The following is a 14,406-nucleotide window of genomic DNA, read 5'->3' as shown; positions in this document are numbered from 1 at the left end:
AATCTATAGTAAAGTATTTGTTGATAAAAGTATTAAAGCACGATACCTTTAAAATAAAATCGAAAAAAAAGGGGTCGTTTTATTAGATTAGCAAAGATAGCGCTTGATAATTTAGAACTTTTATGGAATTTTCCATCAAATTTTAAATTAATAATAATATGCGATTTGTATTTAATGCTACGCATTTGTCAGTTTTTAGATTTTTTAAAATTTAATTTAATTACAGTTTACACTGCTAAAAATTAATTTCGATGATGGCAAAAAACTTAAATGGAACAAAGCAAAGATATTTATCAAAAATCTAAAAACAACCAATGTATACTATTTACTATCTTTCGAAAACTGCTCATTTCAAAATTTTATTGGTTAATTTTCTTCAGAAAAAATTGAAAGACAATAAAAAATATCCATGGTTTATATCTCAAATTCTGATTGGGTGACGACATTGTATTTCTTGATACCGTGGAAACAGAGTTAATTTCCACCATCAGTTTATTTGTGAAGATCAACTAAAAAAGGATTAAAAGAACATTTAGATTTTTTCCATCCCTTCGACAGCCGAATTTGTTCGGAAGGAGAAAGGCCTCTTCCTGGATTATTGCTACTTCCAATATCTATTGTTACCATCCGACAAGCACAAAGTGATTATGAACTCATAGCAGATTTTAAAAATAATATTATAGTTATTTCTTGTTCACTATCAGCGACTTTTAAAGATCTTCGTATGAAAATAATGAAACCAATACGAATTAATTAACCAAAAAACCTGGACTACTGCTATCTACATCTGCTGCCAATTCATAAGCACACAATGATTATGAACTCATAACAGCTTTTAAAAACCATTTTAGAGCTTACTGAACGCCCTTTTCTTACTAACTATTTAACTATAGCACCCCAAGCAAAAACATCCCATCTATTAGCAAACAAAGTATATGATTACCAAATACCGCACGGAGACTATTTATGGTCGATGCAGAAACGACCAAAAAAGAAATCATCATTATCAGTTTGCCGCACTAATGGTAGCTCTTAGGTTAATGACATATTATCTTCACGTAATAATACTGGTTATAGTAGCATAAGGAGAGTTTTAAGTCTTTGATTTTAGGGCAGTCTACAGTGCCTACTGTTTATGTCCTAAAGAGACGACTTTCGCGTGGCAAGCAGAACTCTAAATGCAGTTCCAGACAGTTGCCTTGTAAACGGAAACCAATTGTTAGATTCCTTTTTGTGCCTATTACGTCGCTTGGAATGGTGTTGATTGTTTCTAGAACCAGGTAAGGTTTTGACCTATGGTAAACAAGCAGACAAATTGTTTGCAACAATGGTAGTGAAAAATAACCTGTCTTCAAGAACAATAGTAATTAATAACAATATATTCAAGGCAGCAAATATTTAAATAACAGTTGGAAAAGTTAGTATCTTGAAATCCTCCTGAATGCGAGACTAGTAAGAGTTCTAGGAAACAATAATGGGTCAGTCTCCCGGCACGGATTTTGAAGCCCGCTCTCAACTGTTCTGACGATGCCGTTCGAAAACTGAAAAGTTTAATCGGTGTTCATCTTAAGTGAAGAGTGAAGATATTCTTTCCTATTCTTTTCGTAATAAATAAACGATTTTGTGCAGAATTCGATTGTTTTGAAAGCAAACTTTTAAATTTAATACGAAATATTTTCCTAGCCGGCCCGATAATATTTTTTGTCACTTTAGCATTAAAATAAAAGTTCCTATAAAACATACATTTAGAAATTGAGAATTTGATTGGTGCTTTTAAAGTAAAACGATCGTATCACCCTAAGTTTGTAAAAATCGGGAATTGTATTTTATTATTCTTTTTTAAGATTTTAACTTTTTTATTGTCGTTTGATTTTCTGAAAGAAATATTTAAAATATTGATAAAAAGAATTATTAGTAAATAAAGAATAATGATTTCACGTGAAAAATCTGGATTGAATTAATCAAAAGTAAACAGTCAAGCAATTAACTACCGTTAAACAATGAACTTAACAAAAGTTGAAGAAATTTAGAGCAAGTTTCGAAAGCTTCGAGTCGTGAAACCTACCCATTTTTTTATAGAAACTTTTTAAATAAATTCTAGGTATAGATAACACATATGGAGTTTACAGACTATACTTATTTTGCACTCCTTATTTGATTCGAAGCTTTAAATTTTAAAATTTAAAGTCATTGGACTTTTTCCTTATATTTAAAACATTATGCTCTTTACCTATTAAGGATATCGTTCGTATTTTTTTTTAAATTCAATTCGTCCGATTTCACACAAAATTTGTATTTTGCTATGTATAAATTTTTTAAAACAGTGTAAAAATTTGTATACCTTACAGTTCAAAATTTTTTCGTCTATTGTTAAATGAAACAATATAAAATAATAAATATTTACTGAAATTTATTTTTTGCATGGAATTATCTTTGCAGGAACGAATTTTATAATTGTATGCAAGCATTTTTAAATTTGCTTAAAATGTTCTCGAGATATGGCGAAATACGCAAAAAGTAATATTAATATTCAGGGGTCCTAACTTTGGACAGCTCTCCTGACCAAATTATTGGCAACATATATCCCAGATTGTGGTTATTCCCTATATTTTGAAGGTCAGAAATCCAAATCGGTCAAAATGAATGCATGTTTATCCAGAGAAAGAACGTTTTTGTGTTTGAATTCTTACTTAAAATATCGTTTGTCCTAATTAACGTAGTTGAGGTTACCCCCTAAAACCATTAATTTTGAGTGTTGGTACTTGAAGATCCGTTCATTAGATCAAAAGTTTAAAAGGAAGGTTCATTTTTTATTTTATTTTTTCCTGCTCACTGTATAATGAGCAAAAAAATAATCAGACCACCCTGTATAAGTTTTGATCTAATGATAGGATCTTCACGTTCTAGGACTCAATTTTAATGGATTTAGGGGTAGCCTCAAATATGATAATTAATTAGTTAATTATATAATAGTTAATTGTATTAGTTGGACAACATTTTAAGTTAGAAATCAGACATGAAATTGTACTTTCCCTACATAAACATAGCTTTTTTTTCAATGGATCTGGATTTTTGACCTGCAAAATATAGGGGCGTAACTTCATCATTCAAAGTTAAAATCCCATGCACAAAATAACTTTTAGTAAATATTTTTTTTAAAATTATTTTATTTACTAATAGTCAAGAATATAAAATTTTTAACATCACTTTAAACTTAACACCTTTTTACATGACTATATACAAAATTTCAGCAAAATCGGTCGAACATTTCTTGAGAAATTGAATTTTAAAGATACGACTTTTCCGAAATTCGATTTCTCAGGAATTATTCGACCGAGTTCACTCAAATTTTGTATTTTACCATTTAAAAATGCACTCTTTAAAAAGATGTTTATAATTATGTTCCTTGCAATTCAAAACTTTTTCGACTATGCTTAAATAAAATGATAAATATTTACTAAAAGTTAAATTTTGCATAAGCAGATCTTATAGCAGATTCGACTCACTTAAAAATGTCTCAAGATATGGTGAAATACGCAAACTTCCCAGTTTACGGCAACTCAGTATATTTTGAGGTAAAAATCCGAATCCATCTAAAAACAGGTATGTTTATTCAGCGAAAGTACGTTTTTGTGTCCGATTTCGTAACTTATAAAATCATTTTGCGTTTGCACTAATTAAGTAGCATATTTGAGATCATACCGGCGAACTATTGAGATTGAGTCCTAGAACGTGCAGATCCGATTATTAGATCAAAAGTTATTCAGTCCGTTTTATGTTGTCCTTACTGTACATCGAAAGTAAGACATCTATTTTTTAGTCACTCACACTTATGATCCACATGTGATATTTTACCAATTCGACCACAAATTTCGACGAGCCGCCCAGGTGGTCGCGTGGTGCTGGTTCGAATCCCGCTCAGAGCATGGATGTTTCTCTCTGTGTGTTGCCTTCTGTAGCGTGTGATGTGTGAATGTGGCCCACTCTATGAACGGATATCTGTGGCAGTGTTTTTTTGGTAATGTTGCACGCTTTCATGACTGTGATCTCAAGGTTCTCACCAGACAACGCAAAATGAGTATCATTAGCACCTTCCTTGGTAAAAAGGAAAAAAAAAATAACGAAAATTATATGAAGAAGCTAATTTACGAGGTAACAGTGATGTTGACAATGCTTGAAATGTTTGGTTAGCTGTCAGATTGTCACGCAGGCGAGAACGCCTATTAAGTCAATTAATAGTTAGAATTTAATCTTTTGCACTCGGAGTTCTTTCAACGGTTAAGAAAAAAGAGAGAAAGAAACATACGCAATTACTAAGTTTGCACACTTCATTTACTTTATAATATAATACTTGGACAACGCCAAACATTAAGATGAAAAAATTTTTATGCTTAGAGAGTCTGACTGGAGAGGCAGCAATCGAGTGATAAGGATTAATACTGTTGTTCGTGGTCAAAAAAATTGATTCTTTGGCTTGATTATTGTATTGTCATCAATTTTCTTAAATATTTTTTATGTTTTTGCTTGTCATGTGTTTTAGAATACACGTAAAATACAAGTTTTTGCTTTATAAGTTAAGCTATAATAGTGACCTATGGTAAGTTTTAATGTAAAACAAAAGTCTTGTGTTCTTTGAAAAGTACTTTTAATATATGTCATTATTCATCCTTACTCAGTTTGGTGGCGATGTCTAATTATTTTCCTTTTTTGATTGTAAGTAGTTTTATTGTGAATTTTTTTTTTTTGGATTAGATTTATATTGAATCTTTATCTTTTAAATTTAAAATTGTAAGTGACAAAACAAAATATATATTAATAATAATTGTTTAGGCTTATATTATTGATATAAATTCAGTGCCTAGAGCCCCTAGAATTTTGAAAATAATATTTTTTTTCAGGAATTAAACTAAACCCAGTGGCGCGACAGCCCGTAGAGGGCCAAGCCCTACTGTGCCCATCTCAGTTTTCTTGAACTTGGGCTCTGGAGTGCAGGAGCAGATGCTCCGGTTTGGTGATCAGCCGAACGCGAAACCCCCAGGCATGCTTGGTACTCATTTATCGACCCACTGAAGGGACCCCTTGCCCGGCCCGAGGATCGAACCCAGGACCTGTGGCACGGGGGCGCGAAGCGCTATCACTCAGCCATCGGGCGTCTTTTTTAGGAACTATCTATTGGAATTATGAATAAACAAAAATTGAAATAAATATAGCCTTAAATTTACTGAATATATCATAATACTTTTATGTTACACATATTTCAAAGGCATTTTGTATTTTGTACATTAATAATGAGTAGATTTGGTACAAAATTACAATAAGTGCGGCGCGTAACGGTTGTGCTTATACAGGCCATGGGAATATCAAGACTTTCCTTTAAAGCAAGAATGAAACAAAAAAAAAAGTGACAAATTTTGCGATTATGAGCTATGGATAAATAACACAAGTTCTGATATTAAATAAATTATCCCAAGAAACTGAAGCAGTAAGATATTGCCTGATTAAAAACTTCATTAGCTTCAAAAATATATAAATAAGAAATAACAGTCGACAAGTTTCAAGAGCTCAAAAACAGGCGCTCATTTTCAAGATAGTTCATTCTCATTTTCCACGGGTGTTCATTTTAAGTCTGGCAACTCTTTTAAATGGGCGCTTATTTCTGAGTGCTTGGAGCTTGTCGACTGTTATTTCCTGTTTATATATCTTTGATGCCAATAAAGTTTTTAATCAGGTAACAAGTTCTGTTAATCAAAATATGATCTAAAAAAAAATTTACGTTTAAGTTCTTTTGAAAGAATTTTTTTAGATAAATATTGAAGCTAAGAGAATTTTAATTTTTTCCCCTTTATATTGGCTTCTATTTTTCTCTTAAATTAAATACGCGAATTGTGGTGGCTAAGGGGATAGAGCACTCGCCTTCCAATGAGGTGACCCGGGTTTGAATCCCAGAGTTGGTTGGTTGATACGAATTCTGCAAATGGCTCACACGGATCACAATGTTGACGTAATATTTTATATCTTCAGTGATAGACGAATAATTAGTTAGATTCCGCTTGCCGTCAGGGTAACCGTGGATGGTTTTCCTCTTCATGCAACTCAAATGCAGGTTAGTCCCATCAAAATAGTCCTTCACGAAGGCTATAGTTTATCTTAACGCTTGATCCAGAAGTTCCTTTTAGTTTTCTGGATAGGGTTCAAAATTACAAGGCTACGGAGTTGAACAGTAGTCGTAAACTCAAAATAGGTTCAACTGTTCAACGGTGGTTATGCAAAGGAAAAATAAATAAATATGGTTAAAAGTTTTTATTTCTATACTTTAAGTTTTTATTAATTTAAATAGCAGCGAACAAATCACGAAACAACTTAGTCACCACTTTTGATTTAAAAAAAAGAATAGTGCTAAAATCACAAGACAACTCCCTCAGTCACCGATGTCTCGTTATATATATTTTTTTCTAATGCTCTAATTACGAGCGCAAATATATATTCATGTTTTTTATATTTTACTAAAAAAATCTGTTAGATTATCGGAATTATATTTGTACTGAAATATAAAATCCCCCCCCCCAAAAAAAAAAGCAGTTAGAAATTTTTTTTTCATTCCTATTCAAAAATTTATCAATAACTGATTTTGTAAATTAAAGTAGCTATAATGATGAATAACTGTTTCTCTTAGATCTAATACGGTGCAAAATTTGAAAAATTATTATTAGGAAGTGAGCTGTGTTTAAAATATTTTACCTTTAACGATGAGAAAAACGCAGGTGTTTCAGGCTGTATTTCATAATCATAAATTATTAAAATGCTAAATATAATATTTCCCCCGTATTTTAAATTACATTAATAAAAAATAACGAAAAAAGTATGAAAAATAGGTTTAATAAAAATTCTCCACCAAAGGGTTAAAGATACACGTGTGGTGAACATAATGATCAGAAGTAATCGAAGGTAAAAAAGAACAATCCGAAGAAGGAAAAAAAAAAACATAACTTCAAAATCTTTTTTTGATACAAAAAGAAGCATGTTTGTTTCTAAATACTTCACGTGGGCAACAGTTAAAACATGTGTTGTTTCCATCGAAGCAAATGAGACTAGCATAATAAACGGCATAGCTAGACAACTAGCCTGGGGCTCTTCTCACTTATAAGCAGCAGTGATTTGCCTGGCACTCAGACAGATCTAACAACCGATGGGGGTTTTTCAAGTTATTCCCAAGGTCTGCTTATTGTTCATGACGTCATCTCAGTGGTCACGTGGGTGTGGCTATGCCTTATTTTGATCTTTTTGTTTCTTTCTCAGTTGGACAGTGGTTAGTGAGAAAACTCCTACCATGCACGGATGAGATAAGAACAACGGGCACTAACCTTGTAAAAAAGAAAGAAAAAAAATTTTTCCAGCTCAATTTTCAAATATATGTTGGCAGACGGTTGTTAAGGTATTTGAATCGATTACTTTTATAATATTTAGGTGGATTATTACCTTTAAAAAAAGCATTGTTTCTGCTTACTTAATTCATGGTACAAAACATATATTTACACATTGCAAATTTTCTTCAAGGTCTATGTTTTTAATAATTTATATCAAGGACAAAGTTAATTATTTCTTAAATTTATTATCATAATTAATAACTTTTTGAACTTGGCCAAAAAATATTAGTGACTTTCTAACGAATGAAAAAAAAATCAGATTTAGAACGTAAAGGGTATTCCATTATTTAATTTAATTCCTGTTTTATCTTTTAAAAGAAAAAATGTAGTTATTTTCTGTTTTGGTACCGTAAAAAAATTCACCATACAACTTTTATTATTATTATAATTAATTTTTATGATAGACGTTGAACAGTTGACCCAATGTTTGTAATTTTGAACCCAACCCAGAAGACAAGAGAACTCCGGTATCAAGCATTGGCACAAACTAGTTTTCGTGAAGTAGTTTTTGGTGGAACTAGGGCATATTGTGTAAAACTGCTAAAGCCTCTCACTGTTAGATCGATGACAAGAGGATTCGAAACCATGATCCGTCCATCACTGGGGATATTGTTATGCTAACACTGTGGTTGGTGCAAGCCTGATGCAAATTTTGAATCGAGCAGCCATCGCTGGAAGCATTAATCATTAGAGTCGCCTCATTGATAGGTAAGAGCTCAATCTAGTGAGCAAAGCAATCCAGGCTTACTAATCTATCATTGATTCCAGTGATGTTGTGGTAATAGGTACCTAATTTACTGATATATAGTGAACAGGTGTCAGAGATGCAGCTGCGCCAACAAATATAAAAAGGGGTAACTATTTTATGTTGAAATATTGCGAAAACTCAAATTTAAGTAAACAGTTTATTTTTTGAAACCACAGACGTTCATGGGCTACATATTCATTCTAAAACATTACAAATATGATTCGGTAACAAAAAATATCGTTAATGAGCTTTTTATTATGATACATTTCGAAAAGCGTGTTTTTTATTTTTATAATTGTTAAACAGCCAACCCAATTTTGAGTTTACGACTTCCAATGTTCAATTCTTGTAAGTTTGAACGCAATATAAAAGACAAAAGTACTCCTTGATCAAGTATTGGGAGAAATTAGCCTTCGTGGAAGACATTTTTGATGGAATCAACCCGCATTTGCGTTACATGGAGAGGAAAACCTCCCTCGGTTAGCCTGATTATAATGTGACTCTAACTTGTGATCCTTTTAGCACTGAGGATATTTTATGTCAGCACTGTGGTCGGAGCGAGCCGGATGCGGAATTCGTATCGACCAGCCATCGTTGGGATTCGAAACCGGGTCGTCTCAATGGGAGGCAAGCGCTTTATCCCTGAGCCACTACGGCCTCGAAAAGCGTGTTTATAAAAATGGGCAAGTTTTTAGAAGTTTAAATGCTATTTAGCTATATTGATACTGTAAATAATTATTATACTACAGTAGTTTAAAGCCTTTACGCAAGAACTGAATATTTCATACAATTTTATAACTTCATTGTGATTTCTAAAAAGGAGATCCCTTGCTTATTATAATGAAACTAAAGTATGGTCCATGCAAAGCCAGGGGAAAAAGATTACGGCCCGAAGTTAATATAATTTTTAATTTAACAATTATTGAAAAAATTAAACATGATTTTTATTTTCATTGAAATAAAAATATATTAAGTAAATATAACCAATTTCTGCTTTTTCCAATTTCTACTCTTTTTTAGTAACAACATTTTTAAAACAGCGATCTCAATAATAATAGCGGTTTGAATTAAAGATATTAATTGATTGTTGGTCAGTGGTAATAAACAATTACAGTGTAATGTATGCGGATTTCAGCAAGTAAAAAATCTATTTACTAATTACAGTACACTCTCGATTATCCGGTTTGCGGATTATCCGTGCTCATTCCGGAGTCACACAAAAAATATAAAGAGAAACATTTTCAGGATTAAAAAATTTTGATTCATGAAGTTATAACACTACCAAATTTTTGGAAGCAATATTCGTTATTGGATTGAAGTATATGGAATATCAGCAGCCTGGTCAAATTTAAAATCGTCTACGTTATCACGATCTTGGAGAAAGATCATACCGCTTGATGAACTATCTTCTTCAGATGTTCAAGAAAAATATGATAACAGTATTCTCGAACAAGCAAAAGAAATCTAAGGTTTCGAAATTCTTGATGAAGAAAATTTAGAAGATTGGTTTCAAAGTGATGCATGTGAGTCTGGCTTCCAGTATTTGACTGATGAAGACATCGTTATGTTGTTAAATCAAATAGTGATGATAGTAACTGATGCAGAAGATGTAGTAAATGAATGAAATACAATTTCTCATTCTGCTGCTCTGTGGAAACTTTATTAGATTATATGGGAGGATTTGATTACGGTGACATTAATGCGGTTCGTAAAATATGTGTATCGATATATGGCGAAGACGCATTACACATTTTTTAATAAGGAAAATTCCTAGTTTGATGTTATGCATGCAAATGTCAGTAATTTTTATATTTTTTGTACTGATATTGAATTTTTCTTTAATGAAAGGAGTTTTCGGATTATCCGTGTTTTTCGATTGTCCGTGCGACCTGTCCCGGTGATTAACCCGGATAATCGGGAGTGCACTGTATTTGAATAATATCTCGTGAATATTTGAATAAATCTTCGTTTAATATTTTGTTATTTAAACATCATTCTAAATTTGATATCGTTCAAAAAGATTGCAAAACATTGAAGATTTGTTTAAAATACTATAACTACTCAATATTGATGCGCTTTGCGGAAGAGAAAGGGCCAGAAATTTGCCTTCGTGGAGGACTTTTTTGATGGAACTAACTCGCATTTGCGTTACATGGAGAGGAAAGACATGAAAACCTCTGGCGATTAACCTGATGTCAAGAGGGTTTTTAACCAGTAATCCGTCTACCACAGAGGATATTTTACGTCTGCATTGTGGTCGGTGCCAGCTGGGTGCGGAATTTGTATCAACCAGCCATCGCTGGGATTCGAATCCGGTTCACTTCATTCCTCATTGGGAGGTGAACACTCCATTCCCCTGAGCCATCGTGGCTCCACTATTAAATATTTTATTTTATATTTTCTAACCGTCGTTGAATAGCCGACCCATTTTTCGGGTTTACGATTGCTAATGTTCAACTTCGAACCCAATCCAGAAGACAAGGGAACTGCTGGATCAAGTATTGGGAGAAATTTACCTTCGCGGAGAACTTTTTTGATGTAACTAACCCGCATTTGCGTTACATGGAGAGGAAAACTTCGAAAGCCTCCCTCGGTTAGCCTGACGGCAAGATAACTCTAACTCATGATCATTCTGCCACTGAGGATATTTTACTTCAGAACTGTGGTCGGTACAAGCCAGATGTGACATTCGTATAACAGTATATTAATGTTATTTGCACAAAAATAATAATTGCAAAACGGTTATTAAGATTAGACCACCTTCCTGAACTTTATCTTAAAATGTAGAGCAGAATTACATTATAATAATAATAAAAAAAACAACAATTCGCTTAGTTTTAAACTCTTGAATCAAAAGCGTAATAATAGCAGTACAGGAAAATAACTTCAAATGAGGGATACAAAAATATTTATAGAAAGCAATACCTTTATGAATAGCGCCATGAGAATACTCACTTTAAGAACTCCGAGGGGTGACGTCCCAGAGGCAGACCCCCTACTAGATGGCTCAACGATATCGAAAATGATTTGAAAACCCTAAAGATTAGAAATTGGAAGGGAGTTGCCATGGATAGAAGGCGCTGGCGTTTATTAGCTGTTGAGGCAGCCAAGGCGTGCAAGGGGCTGTTGCGCTGACGAAGTAGAAGAAGAATACCTTTATGACTTTTATGCTGATGAAAACCGAATCAATATGGAAATGAATGAGGAAAAACTAAATCCTACCACGTGATTTTCCGGCCAATAAAAATGCTCGGACGACATGGAAAACTGCTACACCATCATTATATATATATATATATATATATATATATATATATAGTATTTTATATATAGTAAGATTAATATTATTATTTTTCTAACCTTGCTTAAAAATACCGAATCAATTTTATTGCAGGACGTTTCAAATTAAATTTTAAAGTTGTAGAGAAATTTAGGCTTAAATATTTTATTTTTAAATTTTATTAAAAATAAAATATTAAAGCCCAATTAATTTAAAATTATATTGACCTAATTAATTTAAACATGTATGTAATTTTAATTTTAATTCAATCAGTATAGATTTGTTCAAGCAATAATTCTAAATTTGAGTACTTTAAGAAAATTTTCTTGCTCATAAACATTTTCAAAAATCCTTCAACTTGTTTTTTTCTTTTTTCTTCTTAATATTGTTCTATCTTATTTTCAAAGTTGTCTATCTCTGGCATCAACCTCTGAGTTCCACGTGCGGCTCGTTTTAGAGTTGTCCAGTTAAAGAATTTCATTGCTAATTACAATGCTATAACATAACTCGAAAAAATATTGAGTTATCTAGTTATTATAGTGCACACGAGGAATAATTTCTTATCAAAGATAAAAAATTACGGTTGCAGTTTGGTACTTTTCTTTGCTTGAGCAGAATATTAAATTATGTGGCCGAAAACATCGCATTAGTTTTTGGTCTATTTTTCATACAGGATAAAGAGAATATAAGAAATTTTTGAAATTTATGTTGTCATTTTCTTGCGTTATCATCTAACTTCAAAAATCTTAGTTTTTGCTGAAGGCCATTTTTGTTATATTAATCCATAAAACAAATGGTAGACAATAAAATTAGCGATACATCCACGTAACTCGTCTGTTTTTAGACAACTTCTACGTGATATTCTGGTTTTATGCCGCTACTTATTCAAAGTATCGCTTACGAATAACCTGTTCCCATTGTCGACATAAGGCCTTATCAGACGTCATAAATTTCGATAAAAATTATTTTTGTTGAAAAATTTAGATGAACGGCTAGTTTTTCTCATCGTTTTACGACTTAAAATGTTGATGAACTCTTAGTGAAGAAAATGAGACATGAACAAAAATTCATTTCGACTGGTTAAAATGTCTTTTTTAAAGTATTTATCACTATCGGAAAATAAAAAATCCATTACAAATTGCCGATAATAGAATTTTAAAAACTACGCTTTTCAAGTTGATTTCAAATGGCGAAAGTAATAATACTTTGGTCATAGTTAATTCAAAAAAAAAAAAAAAAAAAGAAAAAAAAAACGTTAAGCACAATGTGAAAAAAAAAGGAACATCTTGAATAACTTTTGATCTAATGATCGGTTTTTTACCATTCTAGAATTCGGTCTCAATGGTTCGAAGAGGCAAGCTAAATAGTTATTTCAGACGATACACTACCCACACGACGATACACTACCTTAGAAGAGACACTTTCAGTTTCTGTCATTTTTTTGTAAATTTTTCAAGAAATACTTAGAGGATTATTTTGTAACTTTAGAAATGTTTAGTTCAAGTGACTTTTCATACTTAGAAATAAAATTTAAAGTTTTCAGAGACCTACAAATAAATTACAAAAGAAAACAAGTATTTTTGAACACGCTGGGCCACTAAATCAAGTAACAAGCTAGGCTGTGCATAGCAGTTTCAAAACACGTAAGAATTTTCCGTGGTTTGTTTTTCCTCCTTTTTTAGTTTACTTAAAAAACGCAGTTTTTGAAATTTATCTTGATTTTTTTTATCTGCTTTTCAGTTTTATATCTGTTAGTTTTATTTATTTTTAGTTTGAAAAGTGGTCAATATTTTGATTAGCGAATCATTTTGTTTGCATCATACAGAAAACAATTGTAACTTGTATTGGTATGAGGCATAAAGCTCCAGTCAAAAGCAGAGCATTGTTGCTATAGGAACAGCAGTCGAGATTTTGATTGACGAAAATCGACCACTCGTCGAAAATACTGCAATAAATTCTGCTCAAAACTGTCAGGAAACTATTGAAATTTTTATTGATATTTAGCTAAGAGGTGCAGCTAAAATGTGAATACACTGACTAGTCGGATTTATTTATTTTGATTGGCATTTAATACTGTTTGTATAGACCCGTCAGGAAAGTAACTTCCATTCTCAACAGGCACATAGCTCTAGAAGAGATTAGAGCAGGGTTGGATTAAGGTATAATGGGGCTGATTTGTAACTTGAGGCTCTACCTCCCTGTACCAAATTAGCCAAAATTTACCTACATTCAGAAATATTGAATTTTTTTTATGAAATTCCATTCCAGTTAAGCTTGCCTCAGAGAAAATCGAAACAAAAAAGTTTTTTTTTTTAATTCTTTATTTTCACGAAAATAATTACGTTAAAAAACGATTCAGTGCCTATGTCAGCAAAAATAGCCTGTAAGTAATTATCATTGTTTGATAGTAGTAATAACTGTCAAGAAAATTTAAAAAAATTAAAAACACACCTTAGAATTTTCCGTGTTTACTTAATTCGTAATATTTTTGCTAACCAAACACTACCAGTAAATTATAAGTGTTCTGTAGAAGATTACAGAAAATCAATTAGAAAAAACAAAGGACTTTTGGCTTGAAACAAATTGTCGTAGATGAAATTAAGGAGTTGGGTAAGGGTACAGTTAGAAGAAGGAAACAGCATCCCTAAATATCATTTTTACTCATCAGAATAATTGAAATAATTTATTAAAATAATTTTCTTACAAATGAAAAAAAAGGGTAAAATCTTGACCTCTATATTTTTATTACAGCTGCTAATAGCGATCATCGAAATGTGGCGGATGAACCTGAACATGTGAACAACTCTGAGCCAAGCACAGAAGATATCCGTTGCCAATTGGAACATTGTACATTTTGTGACTACAGAGTTTGTTGTGGGATTGTGAGTATTTACTTTTGTGTGGAATCAATTCATGTTTATTCATTTACCATGTTCATCAAAGTTGAAATATTA

General features: G+C 32.0%; 1 protein-coding gene across 2 annotated transcripts in view; it reads left to right on the top strand.

Annotated features, from left to right (window-relative positions):
* LOC107455965 (uncharacterized) overlaps positions 1 to 14,406 on the top strand; it is a 64,933-nt gene that overhangs the window by 47,449 nt on the left and 3,078 nt on the right. For both annotated transcript variants that reach the window (XM_016073708.5, XM_071179803.2), the window contains one exon: positions 14,204 to 14,334. In XM_016073708.5, the coding sequence (XP_015929194.3) occupies positions 14,204 to 14,334 (131 nt within the window). The remainder of the gene's footprint in view (positions 1 to 14,203; positions 14,335 to 14,406) is intronic.

This window comes from Parasteatoda tepidariorum, chromosome 1, assembly GCF_982258835.1.
Source record: "Parasteatoda tepidariorum strain Cologne lab strain chromosome 1, Ptep-v5.0, whole genome shotgun sequence".
NCBI classification, from domain to species: Eukaryota; Metazoa; Arthropoda; class Arachnida; order Araneae; family Theridiidae; genus Parasteatoda; species Parasteatoda tepidariorum.
Note: the sequence above shows the minus strand (reverse complement) of the source record. Positions and strands in the feature narration are given on the sequence as shown.